The following is a 15,828-nucleotide window of genomic DNA, read 5'->3' on the forward strand; positions in this document are numbered from 1 at the left end:
GGAAAGAACCTAGATGTCCATCAACAGATGAATGGATAAAGAAGATGTGGTATCTATACACAACGGAATACTATGCAGCCATCAAAAGAAATGAAATCTTGCCATTTGCAACAATGTGGATGGAACTAGAGGGTATCATGCTTAGCGAAATAAGTCAATCGGAGAAAGACAACTATCATATGATCTCCCTGATATGAGGAAGTGGAGATGCAACATGGGGGGTTAAGGGGGTAGGAGAAGAATCAATGAAACAAGATGGGATCAGGAGAGAGACAAACCATAAGAGACTCTTAATCTCACAAAACATACTGAGCATTGCCAGCGGTAAGGGGGTGGGGATAGGGTGGTGGGGTTATGGACATTGGGGAGGGTATGTGCTAAGGTGAGTGCTGTGAAGTGTGTAAACCTGGTGATTCACAGACCTGTACCCCTTGGGCTAATAATACATTATATGTTTATAAAAAAAATTTTAAATTAAAAAAAAAGGTAAGATGCTTCACCAACTGAGCCACCCAGGTGCCCCAATTTTAGTTTCTTAAGAGCAAAAACAGGTTGGCTGTTTTCTTAAACATGTAGATGAAGCCATTCAGCCACCTCATCTGTCTAAATGAGGTGAAATAAAAATCCCATTGATGTCGCATCCCAATAGTCTAAAGATGTATTAGGAAACCACACATAGAAACGACTGTCCCAGAAATGTTCCTTGAGAGGGTTGGTTATAATCACTTTAAAGCCTTTGTCTTTTGTCTAGCTTTTCAGTGAAAGAAAATTTCTCCATAACTAAAACACTGACTATTAATTGGGAAATTATGATAAAGTTTCTGCTGTTAGGGAAAGGCCCTCTGATGTCTTTTTTCTTTTTCTTTTTCATATCAGAAAAGAGTTTAGAAATGTAATGTTCTACTCCTAACACATGCACATAACTTAAAATGTGGCCTCGGTAGTTCCTCAAGGGTCTGGGCCTATGAGCCCGAGTTGTCAAGGAGACCTCAAATTTGGGGGTTAGTGTGCTGAGCCGCAGCTCTGACTCACAAGGACATATTTGCTATTGCATTTGGTGATTTGACTTTTGAACATCACAAACACTTGCTCAAGCGGCCCGGTGACACACATAAATGCGGAATATATATGAAGTGTGACATGACGGTGCTCGTGTACAAAGAAAGGAAAGTTGAGTAGTAATATTAGTTAATACTTGTCTTACCACATAAAGATGGCCTGCTCTTTTTCTCTCTTCAGCATTCAGCTTTGTATGCTTACTTTCTGCCAGCCCTTCACAAAGGTGGAAGTTGAGGTAAGTCTGTCAACACGCAGCCTCGGAACCAGACATTTGGCCTTCCCTTTTCTTTCGAACGTCTAGTCTAGGGACCCCAGCTGTACAGAGAGGTTGTAAGTTAAACCCACCCCCTAAAATGAGCTCTGGTCTTTTACACATTGTCCACCTGGCTCTCAGATCCAGCCCTGAATACCAGGAAGTACTGCTAACTTCTGGGACCTTCCGCCCTTAGCCGCCCTTGGCTGACTAGATTTGCATAATTGTTCTCTCTCTTATTCTTTTCAATGCTGACCTCTACCCTGGGGATTGGTAGGCTTCACTTCCTCACAGACGAGCTCTTTCAGTTGATGGAGTCCTAGCTCTAGCTCCTGGAAGAGTATGTTCTGTCAAAGCAGAAGCCCTCACTTTGTGAATCCTTGTACACGCAGAAGGCCTAGGGAAATTCTATCTGGGAGGCCGCTCATATCATCATGAACAAGGCAGTCTTTTAGGTGGAGTTGCAGCGGCAGGCAGTGGGTGGGGGAGTAATTCGATCTTCCTGAAAATTCTGACCAGATTTTTAAGACTCTGAAGGTTGATTCCAGAACCATTCTCAGATTCTAGGAATGACGCAGACCGGACATCTCAACGCAGAATTGAGTTGGTTTTGGTCATGCTCTCAGGTCGCCTTTGAAGAGAGAGGTCAGAGGGTGGGGCAGACTCTTAATTTCATTTTCCAGTTGCATCCATAGATTGTGTAATGAGAACGTGAAGTTTGCTATGTAATTCAGAATCCTGAGTGGGGGTCCACATTCAGGACTTGGAAGTCACGAGAATACTCTTCTTACTTTGTTTTATAGCTTAGGCATTTAGCCATGTAGAGGCTGTCAGTAATACCAAATGGCACAGGAGGGCAAATTATATCTCAAAATGAGTCTCGCCATGGTTGAAATTTTTCTTGAGACTTGCAGGTTGCCTGCCTGCCAGGAAAAGATGTTTCTTAATTATATGCCACACTTCCCCACATTTAAAACCAACTTAGTATTTATCAGGGTAACCAAAAAACATTCGTTCTTGAAATGTGCATAGATGTTTCTAGAGAAAAACACTAATCTGTACCCTAATAATTAGTTTAAGAAGTACCAGGATAAACACAATGAATCAGATTTCTTTTCTCAAGAGCTGTCATTATCTTTGAGGTGGTTTGACTTTTTCTCTGGATACCTCCTGAAACAGGTATTCCAGAGGAAACATTCTGGGGGACCCTATCACGAAGTAATATTGTATTATTTCTAAGTACTCCAAGCAGGCTTTTCCTTCTTTAACAGCTGTTCAGATCAACTAGCCCTGTGTTCTTTCTCTAAAAAAAAAAAAGAAAAGAAAAGAAGAAAAGAAAACTCATACTTGAAAAAGCCACGCTGTCTTCTGTGCAAATTTGAAAGATACTGTATATATAGTATATATGCTCCTCCTAACCACATACCCCTCCCCAGCTAAAACAAGATCTAGCAACAGATATGGAAATACGCATACGTACTTCTTCTCTTTTTTTTTTTTTTTTTAAGATTTTATTTATCCATCTGACAGAGAGATCACAAGTAGGCAGAGAGGTAGGCAGAGATCGGGGGAAGCAGGTTCCCTGCCAAGCAGAGGGCCCGATGCGGGGCTTGATCCCAGGATCCCGAGATCACGACCTGAGCTGAAGGCAGAGGCTTAACCCACTGAGCCACCCAGGTGCCCCAGAACTGTACTTCTTTTATCTACATGTGTCAGTGGTCAAATTGTTACAACAGAGGTAGGCAAAGTGCTCTTCTCTTTTTGCCCTGAACATTATTATCACATTTCCTTTCTGTGTCATAGCCGGCCTGCCTACCTTCCTACCTTTCCTTCCTACTTTCTTTCTTCTTTTCTCTTTCTTCCTTCCTTAGGCCTTCCTTCCTTTCTTTCTTATTACAATATCTGCTTTTTCCACCCAGTTCTTAGACCAGTCTGTGTAATATTTCCTGGCAAAGAATATATCCCTTGATAACATCACAAACAAAATGGCTACCAGCCTGTGTAGAATAGAAGAATCGGTGAGATTCAATGTATTAGAATTGTGGCACATGGCAAGAGGATGGGAATGGGTGGCCTTTCAGTTCCATCTTCTTAGTTTAATTATATTTATTTTAGATTTACGGTGCAACCTTTCACTCTGGGCACTCCTTGCTACTTTATGACTTTAGAATATTTTCATTCCTCCCAGGTTGGGTTCAACTGAAAAATGCATCCCACAGCCTGTCAGGGGCTGGGTGTATCCACACCCAGCTCAGAACTCTGGAGATCTAGGCATGGCCTCCAGGCTTTTTGTACTATGTCCGAGGAGGCCTGGCCTGAGCTGCCACACATGGAGATTACATGGAAGGCTCAGTGCATTTAGTTGCACCAATGTCAGGTGACTTGGTTACTCAGAATCCCCCTCCCCTGCCCACCACCACCTCCATGTACTTTAAAACTATTGGAAATCGGGGCCCCTGGGTGACTCAATTGGTTAAGTATCTGACTCTTGATCTCAGCTCAGGTCTTATACTCCAGATCATGAGCTCAAGCCCCACACTGGGGCTCCACACTGGTCATGGAGCCCACTTTAAAAAGAAAACAAAACTTGGTGGAAATCCTAGTTTTTTTTTTTTTTTTTTTTTTTTTTTTTTTTTTTGCATATTTTTTAGAACTTCGTGAATATTAGGTAAGCCTGGTTGAAGATGTGTCGTTCAAGAATATGGTCTTAGTTTCGTGGTTTTTTTAAATGACCTTTGAGTGGATCATTTGGTGTCCTTTTCGACTCTGTCCTGGTGAGTCTCAGGATGCAGAAGGCCTTATTCTTTGATTTTTTACAAGTCGTCCCTCACTGATGACCATTTCCAACTCTGTAGTCCCCAGAATCACTGGATCATTAAAATCTACAGAGTGTAATATTGAGGGGTGTTTTCTCATCTCCTCTCCCCACTCCCTCTCTGCTTCCTCGACAGAGAGTTATTTTCAAAAAGACCATCATTTTCTTGACTCTTGAATGTTAAAAGTATAATCACTTCCAAACTGCGTGCCCTCTGTAATAGATCTTCCGGCATCCTTGAACAATGGGGTCACGTGTATCCACAGAAGGTTCTACTGAAAGTTATCCTCTGGGTCATAGTGGACTAGTGGGTGTGTTTAAAGTGTCTTTTAGTGGTTTCTTTTATTGGCCAGCTCCTTCCCAAGGACACCTTTATAAGCAGGTGGCTTAGGGGCATAAGGAAGAAAGGAGATAGCTACCAGGAAACATCCCAAAATGTGACAGAAATCAACAGCCTGCTAGTTGTATCTCATGAGAGAGGATCCACACAAAACTGGACTATCAGGCATTATGTGAGCAGCAACTGGTTTAATGAATGGGAACAGGGCGTTCACGGCGACCATCAGTCTGTTTCCTCCTTCTTAGGCTGTGTCTCCATTGTACTCAGAGCCACCACATGAAAATGATTTGTCTTAGAGTTTTGAATTTAAAATGAATGGACGTTTTAGAAAACCTTTATTACATGAACACACACACACACACACACACACACACACAACCCATATATGCCCATTTATGTACTTGTTCTAACAAAACTAATTTCTTCTGGAACTTGGTAGAATTCTGAAATTTCTAAGTAGTACCAGAGAAATGGAGTGTTATATCTATATTTTTATTTTCTTTGAGAGACTGCATGATTGGGGTGGGGGGGGAGGGGTAGAGGGAGAGGGAGAGAGAGGATCTCAAGCAGACTCCGCACTGAGCACGGAACCCATCCTGGGACTCGGTCCCACTACCCTGAGATCATGACCTGAGCCGAAATCAAGAGTTGGATGCTTAACCCACTGAACCACACAGGCACCCCGAGAAATGGAGTGTTGTAAAAAAAAAAGCGTACTAGCTAGGGTTTTGTTCCAATTCTGCTGCTACCGATCTGTATGTGCTTGAGTAAATGAGCCTGTGTTCTCACGGAGAAAATCGGATGTGACACGTCTTTTCTAGGGTGGCTAGCATTTAATAAGGCGACGTAAGTGGGAGCATGGGGTAGGTGTTCAATAAGCATGCACTTCTGTTTCCCTCACCATCTCAATTGTTTTGTCCTCTTGGGAAGAAAGCAGCAAATCTTAGTTCCCAAATACCTTCCTTCGTTCGCATTTGCTCTTTTGAAGCCTTCACAGAAGAATCATGGGAAGATCCAGAAAGGCACATCTGTGGAGACCGACTCATGAAATCCTTTTCTGTTACTTGGAGAAAGGAAAGGCTGTTGGTAGTAACATCATTCATCAGTCCTTCTCCTTTTTTTACAAGCCTTTATTTAGTAGAAAGGAATGTGCTCAGTGTGGTCAGGAAACAATGAATAAAGCAGCTTTTCTGGTCTCAAGTGTTCATGTGAAGGTTTGGCTCTGGATATCTGAGCGCCTTCAAAACAGGCTGAAGAATTCTGACTTTTTCTTGTGCGTAGCCTATGGCCCGAGAGATGGTGGAGCACTATGGGACCAGAAGGGCAGAAGGGGGTGTTCCTATGGGCAACACATCCGTTAGCCGCCTCCTTATATGGGACACGATGGTGCAGAGCCGGCAGGCAGAGGACCAGCGCACCCTCGAGTGAAGAGGGCAGAGGCACTGGGGGCCAGTCTCAGGAGAGATGGAAAAGAATGAGACATTCACGTGGGCCTTTGTGGGGAAGGCGAGCCTTTCCTCTACCCACCTAGGCGCCATAGCTGGATCTATAAAACGATCTCACCTCAGGCAGATTCGTATACAGATTTATCCATTTTTAATATGTACACAAAGGCATCCAAGGGGATAAAAAGTGAATGCCCCAGAAAGTGGTGAGGAAGGGGAAGGAGATGTTGACCGCTCAGGGGAGAGTCTGTGACCATCAGGAAGGACAGATGGACCATGGGAAGAATAGCTTGGGAGCTATGATAGTGCGTGGTAAAGCTTGTCTTGGTGTGATGTCGCCTTCCAGCCCCATCTCCTGGGATAAGAGTCCATCCTCCCTGTTTGATGAAAGTCCCCTAGGAAGGAATTTATGACAACCGAGTTCCTTTTGGAGGAGCTGACTTGAGGCAGGTAAGGGAAGTTCAGAGAAAACCTGTCTCCGCATTTGCCATTGTTCAAGTGCCTTTACCTCAAAATAATCAGTGCACCAAAGTGGTACGTTATGAGATAGCTTGTCCTGAACTCTTTCACAATTTTCTTTCTAAAGTTGAGCGTGAAGTGCCATTAAGGGGAAAGGAGAATCGGGCCCCTAGAAGCATGGACTGTGTCCGAAACATTAAACTATGATGGCAGCAAGTCCCAAAGGCACACCACAAGCAGCCGCGAGGGTCAGGTCAAGTCACGTGATCCTTACGTGTCACGGAGACATAAAGGAAACAGACTCAGGATTAAGATCCCATCTGGGGGCACACGGGCATGAGTGAGAAGATAAAGGAAGACCTTCCGCAAAACAAACAACCACTTTTGAATCTGGAGGCAGTATGGTCGTCTTGGGAAAATAATGTAATTTTTAAGCAGCCGTGAAGACCCTGTGGAACATGACATGAATTTGTGGTAGACTCAACCCATGAGACCACGGCCCTTCGTTTTAGCACCCCTCAGTGGTCTCTCACGGTGTGGGAAGGAAGGAGCAGGAGAGGTGATCACCCGCTTGCGGCGGCGCCAGGAATGTGGCAGAAGGGAGAGATCCTAGGTGACAGAAAGTTGACAAGGAAATCCAGTGAAGACAGGAAGCAGCTGTTACCAGGAGGGAGTGGAGGAAGAGGGACAGGCCTGGTCCTGAGAGTGACCAGCAGGTTCTCACAACTGTGTGGGACCGGGTTAGAGAAGTGAACAAGAACTCGTCAGAGGAGATGGCCGCCATCGTCATTGTTATTGTCTCTGTGTCCCAGGCAAAGCTGAGAACCCATGTGGCCAGGTGAAGGGGCTGTGAGAGCAACAGGTCAGATGAACCATCTGTGTGGACACTCGGGATAATGAGAGAAGAGGAAGGTGGGAAGGAAAATTGGGGGTCCTGAAGTGACTAGGGTATCAAGCTATGTGTTAGGGGACAGTAGTAGACAATGGCAATCATGTTCCTCTGCCTTCGGCCGATCTTCCTTCCCAAATAAAAGATGTGGTTTTGCTGTGAGCCTTAAATGACCACATATGAAATAGAAATGTGAAAAAGAAGGCAAGACCTGCTCTGAGAAGTGACTTTTTATGAGAATTTCCATTGTATTGCTTCTCAGGAGGCATGGGGAGCCTCCAAGGCCCGTGAGGGTCAAATCCAGGTTTTTAATTATTTTGTACTCTCCGTGGAATTTTCTTCGAGAACAAAATGCCGTACAATATGAGAGTTATTAAAAACCATTTTATGGAAAATATTACCTGCACTAAAAGGAATTAAACCCACAGCTCATTGTATTGGTTAACAGTTGTAGCAGCAATTTATTTTTCAGGGTTTTCTGGGTATGCTTTTATAACCTACAAATGAAGCGTGTTACAAACAATCATGTAGCTTTTTTTTTAAATGAAGAATTATATGGTGGCTTAAAACTATCATTTTATGTTGTTAGAGACTTTATGAATGTTGATTTTAACGTGCCATTTTCTTCCTTGGATTTCATATGAAGCAAATACAAGAGAGGAAAATATAGAACAGTATTTCATATGAAGCAAATACAAGAGATGAAAATCTAGAACAGGATGGAGGGCATTTTGAGAAATACTGATTTGCAAAGATCTGTTGTTGCCCTGGATAGAGAGGTATTGTGGGGACCTCTGGTGGCTTAGTTTATTTTTCCATCTTGAAGAGTAGATCCTGAGTGAAAAGCTAGATGCAGAATTCCAGTTGGAGAGGGACTTTGAAATCATGGAGCCAAACTTTTGGATCCGGCAAGAGAGGGCACTGAGTGACCTCAGTGATTCAGACCTGATTCAGCCCTGTCAGGGCTGAATGACTTTTCCAGGATCTTATGGCAGAGCCAAGGCCACAGCCAGGCTGAGTGCTTTTTCTGCAGCATCCCTCCAATCCCGTGGGAGAGAATGTTCATCGCGGTACATGTCACACAGCAAGCTGTCCCGTGATTCAGATCCATGTCATCCTAAAATGCCACTTGCCTTCTTGCTGTCCTCTGCGTCCGCACGCCCTCTCTTCTCTCACCGAGTGGTTGCGGTAACTTCCCGGGCTACTCCCTGCTCTTAGCCTTTTCCTCTTTGGCTCAGCCATTCCCTACCACGGAGATTTCCGCTCAAAAGCTTGGCCTTGATCACCACACTCCCTTATTCAAACTTCATCTCCAAATCGCCCTTGCCCAGAGGCGTCTTAACGTGACTAACGAGATCTGAAAACAGGTCCACATGAGTCCAGAAGTGGTGTTATTTATACAGATCTTTCTTTTTCTTTCAAATCACAGTCCTGCCACTGGGGTGTGGCCTTGGCTACATGGAGTAGCCTCTTCAAGCCCTTCTCCACCCAAGTGATGAAAGTGGTAAAGCTGGCCTCCAGGAATTGTGGAGAATTAATCTTATAAATAAACCAACACACAGTAGGTGCCTAATGGATGATAGCTTTTACTGGTGGACTTGACTCATTTGTCATGACTTCTTACCCCACCTCCCGGAGGGCTCCTTGATGGTAGGGGCTTCCTTGTCCTGCCTTTGGGGCTTAGTGCAGCATCTGGTATACAGTAGGTGCCAAAGCAATATTTGTTGAATGTAAGTGGGCCATGAAAACTTGAGCAAATCATTTGATCTTTGTGAACCCCAATCCTAAGGACAAAAATTGGGAGGACTGATGAAATGAAATAAGGCATGTAAAGTGCCTAGCACAGTGCCTGGTTCGTGGTTAGAATTCAATGAACAGTAGCTACTGGCAAGGTCAAGTACTAGCTCTTCTGTAAAGCCTCTTTGGCTGTTTTTCCCTGCCCCCCAGCCAAATTAATCATTTCTTATCCCTCGCTCTCATATTCCAGGAAGGATCGGGTTAGTGGGGAAAACAAGGGTTTTAGAATCTGACCGAACTTGGGCTGAGCCCTGGCCATGTGACCTGTATAACACTAAGCTCACGTAATGAAACTTCTGAGCCCTGTCCTTGAGGGTAATGATCCTTAGCACATGCTGTGTTGGTCTGTCTTTTAAAGTATGGGTCTTTTTTGGGAGCAGGAATACAGTCCTGTTAATCTTGCCTGGCTTAATGGTAGGTGCTCAAAAACGATGTCGGAACTTAAATATAGCACCACAATCTCATTAATGCTCAAAAACTATAAATAAAACAAGGATGGCACCAATGAGGCACCACCAAATATCAAGTAGAGAGAGAGAAAAAAAAAATAAGATTTAAAACGATAAAGCAAAACACAGTGTTGGGCCAAAGCTAGACAGCCCATACTAAGGGTTAAAAGAAAGCTGAAGAAATGACAAAACATGACACTTGAACAAACAATAAACTGCCGCCTGCACGGGAGTGGGTAGGGAAGATAAACCATAAGTGACACGCTACTACCTGTACTGACGTTTTCACACAGAGGGCTAGGAAATGCAGTGTGGAGAAGAAGGTCTTCCTACCTACAGCTTTACAGCTTCCAGAATTCTGGGCCGTGGCTCAGTTCGTCCTCATCACAACCTGGGCAAGTGGATGATCATCGCCCTCTCGTCAGAGTCCAGGCGACAGTGAAGAAGACCAGGGACAGCCTCGTGAACACACAGAAAGACCCAGAGCTTGGCTGCAGAGCCCCTGAATCCAAGCACAGTGTTCTTTCCACGATAGCATATTACCTATGGGCCGGAAGGGCGGCGGGGTGGGGGTGGGTGGGTGGAGTTACTATAATGATAGCTAGCTTATAAATTAATATATGTAGCATGTAGCATCCTAGGTCTCACTGTTGTAATGGAAAGGAATGCTTGTCTTTCAGTTTCTGCCTGTTCAGGTACCAAACGATGAAGAAAAAAGTGATCCTATCCTTTTTGCTGGTAGAGTCCGGAATTTAATGGCAGAGTAAGTGTCTCTATGTAATCGCCATCAGTAAATTGTTTTTAAATGATTGGTCAATGGCATTTCATGTAGTTTTAGGATTTGGGTGTTCTGTTTTGTTTTGTTTCATTTCATCCTGACGGCCTCATTCCCTACCTCATTCTGGTAAGTAAAATAACGTGCCTGGGCTATGTGGTCAGAAAGACAATCTACAAACATTTTCCCCAGATGCAGCCCCAAACTCCAAGCCCCGGTCTTTGCCAGAAGGGGAGCAGGGAGACTTCAATAAGCAGGAGAGACCAGCCAGTGACTTCCGCAGGGTGGGTTCTTCTAAGCTGGCCTGTCTCTGTCACACATTCGTGGCTCGCCTTCTGGGCCCCAGGCTCCAGAGAGCTGCCAAGGCCAGGTGTTTCAAAGGCATTAGTGATTATAGCCACACAAAGGAGAAAGTTTGCAAGGAAAGGCAATAGATGCACAGAAAAGGGAGGAAAGTCACCCCCATTAAGGGACGCCTGTAAATTTAGAATTTGTAAATTGTAAACATCAAGCAAATATGAAAGGAGTTTTAGCTGGCCATGATCCTGATTAGATAAATCACCTTTCATCCTGTAATGAAAGAATGAGTGTTGTACCGACCTACCACCCAGACAGCCCTAAGAGCCTTCCCAGTGTGCACCTGACACCAGGCAGCAGCTCCCCCTTCTCATTGCAGTTAGTGAGCTCGGCACGGGTAGGCCAGTAGTATGTATTCCTAGTAAAAATCCAGATGAGAAATCTGAATCTAGCTTCCAAGCGGAATTCGGTTTTATAAGCAAGATAGTATATACATAAATTCATATTTCACAGCAGAATGACTATATGTTCACAACAGTCTAAGTGTTCAAATGCTCAAAACCTTTTTTTTTACTACATGTACTTGATTTTCCCAGCTTCTAGACTGGCTACAAAATTTGTTTTGAGTTGCTTTTCTTCCCTTTCTTCTTCTCTTTCCATACCAGCTTATGTCCAAAAGTTAGGGACTAAGATCGATTTTAGGAATTGAGAGAATTCATACCAGAAAGTTGGACTTCCCAAAAGATGTCTATGAAACAGAGTGGCGGGTTGATTAGGCAGACTTTTTCTGAATTTGGAGGCATGGAGGCCAAAAGGGCCTTGAATAAAGAGGAAGAAAGACCTCGATGAGCTCCACAACCATGGACAAGGCCGTCTGTGGCTCCTTTTGCTAGTATTTAAAGTCAGAGTTAAAGTCTTTGCCTTGCCTTTCTCCTAGTTTTGGTGATCATGAGTCTCACGGAGGAAAAGTATATGACAGAAGCATTTGAAAATAGAAAGATGCAAATCAGCAGTGTTATGTGACTCATCATGAATATTTACCCAATAGTGTGCCAGGCCATTTACTCAGGATATCTAACAAAATCTTCACAGCAACTCTTGGAGCCAAGCAAGGAAAGTGAGACTCAGAGGGAGATACCGTTTGCCCAAGATCATAGCAGGTAGTGAGGGTCTGGGCTGGGACTCAAATCCACGTTCCCTATTACCCAAACCCCAAGCTCTTAAAGGGCATCTCTACTGTCTAGGATTATAAATTATAAATTCCTGAAATATTTAAAATGTTTATTTTCCCAAATAAAAATATTCATATACCAAAATATTTTTAAATCAAAAACAGCCTATAGTTGTAGATAGAAAAAAAAAATTGTTCTTACTGCATCTGTTGAAAATGTAACATTCTTAACAGTGATTCAACAAAATCAACAAAAATAGTTTAAGACAGAACTTTAGGATTCACACTGAATATCTGTGAATAAAAGTTCTGTGAAAAGGAACCTTCAGGAAATTATTTTGGGTACCGCTCAGGCTTTTTTCTTAGGACTTAGTGTTTTTTCAAGTGTTGTTAATATCTGTTTTTTTCAAATCAAGTTATTAGACCTCTGAGCCAGAGAGATCATGCCCTCCTTTGAGGATGGACGATATTTAGGTTTGGAAGAACTAATGAGCTTATTCTCAGTTCTCTTTCATATTTTCAGAAGACTGTTATGTAGCAAGTAATGATCTCCAGGTTTGAGAGATGAAAAAGCTAGCGATTGAAGCTAGTTTCAAGCTGAAGTCAGCTAGTATCACGGTCCCAGTTAAAACACAAAACAAAATGACCAGCCGACCAAAGCTTGCAGACAGAATGGAATTAACTCGGCCACAGGAAGTCTGTGCAGAAGAGAAGTATGTCTCTTTGGCAATAATAAGCCAAAGCTACTGCCTTGAAAAGTAGTAACTACTTTCCATTTACTGTTGTTTGTTGACCAGTTTAGGCCTGATGAAAAAAATCATTGCCTTTAAAAAAAAAAAAAAAATTGAATTTGTTTGCTTTTGAATGCTTCTTAGAGCTTTGGGAATTCCAGTAACAGACCATACCTACGAAGACTGCAGATTAATGATCTCAGCAGGACAGCTGACATTGCCTATGGAGGCTGGATTGGTGGAATTTACCAAAATAAGCCAGAAATTGAAGTAAGTATGTTTTTAAATTGCTACACTTTCATAAAGGCGCCCCCCAGAGATTTGACGTCTTGTTTCTTTTCTCTGGTTTCATTCATGCTCAGCTCTAGAGCATTTATTTTAGACCCTGTGGCTCTAGAACCCACGGGTTTTTTTTTATTAAGGAAACCAGGACTGTGATTTCATCTCCCATGTAGTTCACCTAGTTGTGTTTTTTTTTTCAAGAACAGTTAATTCAGGGGGTGCCTGGGTGACTCAGTGGGTTAAGCCTCTGCCTTTGGCTCAGGTAATGATCCCAGGGTCCTGGGATCAAGCCCCACATCGGGCTCTCTGCTCAGCGGGAAGCCTGCTTCTCACTCTCTCTGCTTACTTGTGATCTCTCTCTCTGTGTCAAATAAATAAGTAAAAATCTTTAAAAAAAATAAAAAAGAGTGGTTAACTCAGAAGCATGGGTGCTTGTCATAGGAGGAGCCCAAGAGATAGTCGGTGTGGACCAGCACAGATCTGCCCTTCTCAGAAGTGTCTCAGAGCAGTCAGTCTGTCCTGCTGCCCCCTTTCAAAAAGGATGACTTAATTAGATGGTCCTGCCAGGTGGCGGTCAGACCTCGTGTGAAGTCTCAATTGATTTGTGGGGGAGCAATTCTGACCCTCCGGCCCCTTAAATACTTACCCTCAATCTCCTTTCTCTTCAGGGTGCATTTTTTTTTTTATGGCAAAACCCCTTCTTTGTACCTTTATAAACAACCCCTTTGAACCATCTGCTATTGAAAGGTATCACGACTGATTCCCTTATTACTGTTCATTCTGTTTTCAGAATATATGGATTTGCAGAATATATTGATTCAGTAGGCTTTGGCATCCTCCCAAGGAGAGAGCTACAGAACTGGTTATTATATTAAAGGTCAATATTGGGAGATAATATTTTGATAACCGATAGAGCAAATAGGATTCATATCTTCTAAGTAACAAGCATGGTTGATATTATATTTACAATATTCGTGTAATTTGATTCATTTGAAAAGTTTAGGTAGTTACTGAAATCAGATACAGAAGAGTGCAGCATGTGTTAGGTCACCTGTTTAATTGGACAAGACAAAGACAGGATGTGATGTGAGCTATGGTACGTTTTCTGGCGTTATGGTGTTTCAGTGTTCTAGAACTTCGCTTGGAGGAAATGTGTGTCATCTAATGAATCTCCCTATCCCAACATTTTGCGCAATGTGAATTCATCATCAGCCTAGAAACTTTTAAAAGCAAGAATTGTCTATCTTTTTTTTTAAGATTTTATTTATTTATTTGACAGACAGAGATCTCAAGTAGGCTGAGAGGCAGGCAGAGAGAGAGAAGGGGAAGCAGGCTCCTCGCTAAGCAGAGAGCCTGATGCAGGGCTCAATCCCAGGACCCCGGGATCATGACCTGAGCCAAAGGCAGAGGCTTAACCCACTGAGCCACCCAGGCGCCCCTAGAATGGCATCTTTTTTTTTAAACAACCCAATAAGTACTAAGTAATATTTAGATTCAAATACGATTTCTTATTTTCTTTTCACAAGTCATTTCTTATTTCCCCACACTGCTCCTGTTCTCAGTTACTTTCCTCTTCCTTAGGTCTTTGAGAAAACTACAGTCTCACTAATATCCTTCAAAAAAATCAGAAGCCTGTGTACACATTCCATAAGTACTCTAAAATACCCATTTTATTCTCATTTCCAGATGTAACACTTAAGATATCGTTCCTTCAGACGGTGACTCAAACACCATTCTTAAAATGTCCATGTGGGTGGTAAAGGGCTGACCACACATGTTCATGAGTCTTTGTTTGTCTAGGTTAGACTGGGATGGTGTTCGTAAGCAGTTGGACGAGTATGCAGTAATCGCAAGTTCTTCAAAAGGAGGACGAATCGGAATTGAAGAATTTGCGGAGTATTTGAAGCTGCCTGTTTCAGATGTCCTGAGACAGCTCTTTGCACTCTTTGACAGGGTACGTTACAATGTCATCTCTAGCGCCCAAACATCTTTACTCTGCCGGTCTCCAGGGAGCATAAATCAGTAGGTCATTAGAAAAACTCGGCAGGTGACTGTTAGAGGAAGCAAGACTGAGCCCAAGTTTAATTTCATGATCTGGTTTTCCCTCTTAAGTTGTAGTAGCGGTAGTAATATAAGTGTGTATGTGTGTGTGTGTGTGTGTGTGTGTGTTGCAACAATTATGATGGTATCTAGTTATTTTAAACACCAGGTCAGAAATAAATAGTGTGACCATAAAACTACATTTATAATATAGAATTGGAAAGGCTTCTATAACTAGCAAGAACCTGTCTTTTTTTTAAAGATTTTATTTATTTATTTGACAGACAGAGATCACAAGTAGGCAGAGAGTGAGGTAGAGGGAGAGGGGGAAGCAGGCTCCCTGCTGAGCATAGAGCCCAATGCAGGACTCGATCCCAGGACCCCGGAATCATGACCTGAACCGAAGGCAGAGGCTTTAACCCACTGAACCACCAAGGTGCCCCAAGAACCTAAGTCTTTATGTCAGAATTCATTCATGGACAACAGAGGTGGTATTAGCCTATCCTGAAGGCTTCTGGACTGCCCCCAAGACATGTGAGGACCAAATGGATTTTATTTTCAAGTAACATTTTATGACAAAGGTTGCAAGTAAAGCTTGACCATTCGCCATTATATTAGAGGTATGATTTTCTGCTTATGAGAATGTAAGTATGAGCAGTTAGATAACTGAATTGTCAGAAAGTTTCCATGAGAAAGCTGTATCAAGATTTCAAGCTCTCAATTTTTAATGTGTTTTTTTAACGTATAAAGTTGACAATGAAGTTTACCTTTTTGGTGACAGTATTACGAGTGTTCGTAAATGAACTGAGGCATGTAACTCCATTCAAGATACAGAACACCTGCAAGAAACAGCTGTAGCCACCCCCTTTGTAGTGAGATCCTTGCCCTCCCCTTTACCCCCAGCAATCACTTCCCCTCTGTAGCTTTGCCTTTTGTAGATGCCATCCATGTAAATGGAATCAGATAGTGTAGACCTTTCTGAGTCTGCCTTCTTTCACTCGGCATAATGCATCTGAAATTGGGCCA

General features: G+C 42.9%; 1 protein-coding gene across 1 annotated transcript in view; it reads left to right on the plus strand.

The window, feature by feature from the left end:
- Nucleotides 1-15,828, plus strand: part of LPCAT2 (lysophosphatidylcholine acyltransferase 2) — a 67,548-nt gene that overhangs the window by 23,242 nt on the left and 28,478 nt on the right. Inside the window, exons 8-11 of the mRNA XM_004744201.3 lie at nucleotides 1,240-1,294; nucleotides 10,187-10,269; nucleotides 12,625-12,750; nucleotides 14,563-14,716. Of these exons, the coding sequence (XP_004744258.1) occupies nucleotides 1,240-1,294; nucleotides 10,187-10,269; nucleotides 12,625-12,750; nucleotides 14,563-14,716 (418 nt within the window). The remainder of the gene's footprint in view (nucleotides 1-1,239; nucleotides 1,295-10,186; nucleotides 10,270-12,624; nucleotides 12,751-14,562; nucleotides 14,717-15,828) is intronic.

Source organism: Mustela putorius, unplaced genomic scaffold (assembly GCF_011764305.1).
Source record: "Mustela putorius furo isolate JIRA1106 unplaced genomic scaffold, ASM1176430v1.1 tig00000174_pilon_pilon_pilon, whole genome shotgun sequence".
In the NCBI taxonomy this organism is placed as follows: Eukaryota; Metazoa; Chordata; class Mammalia; order Carnivora; family Mustelidae; genus Mustela; species Mustela putorius.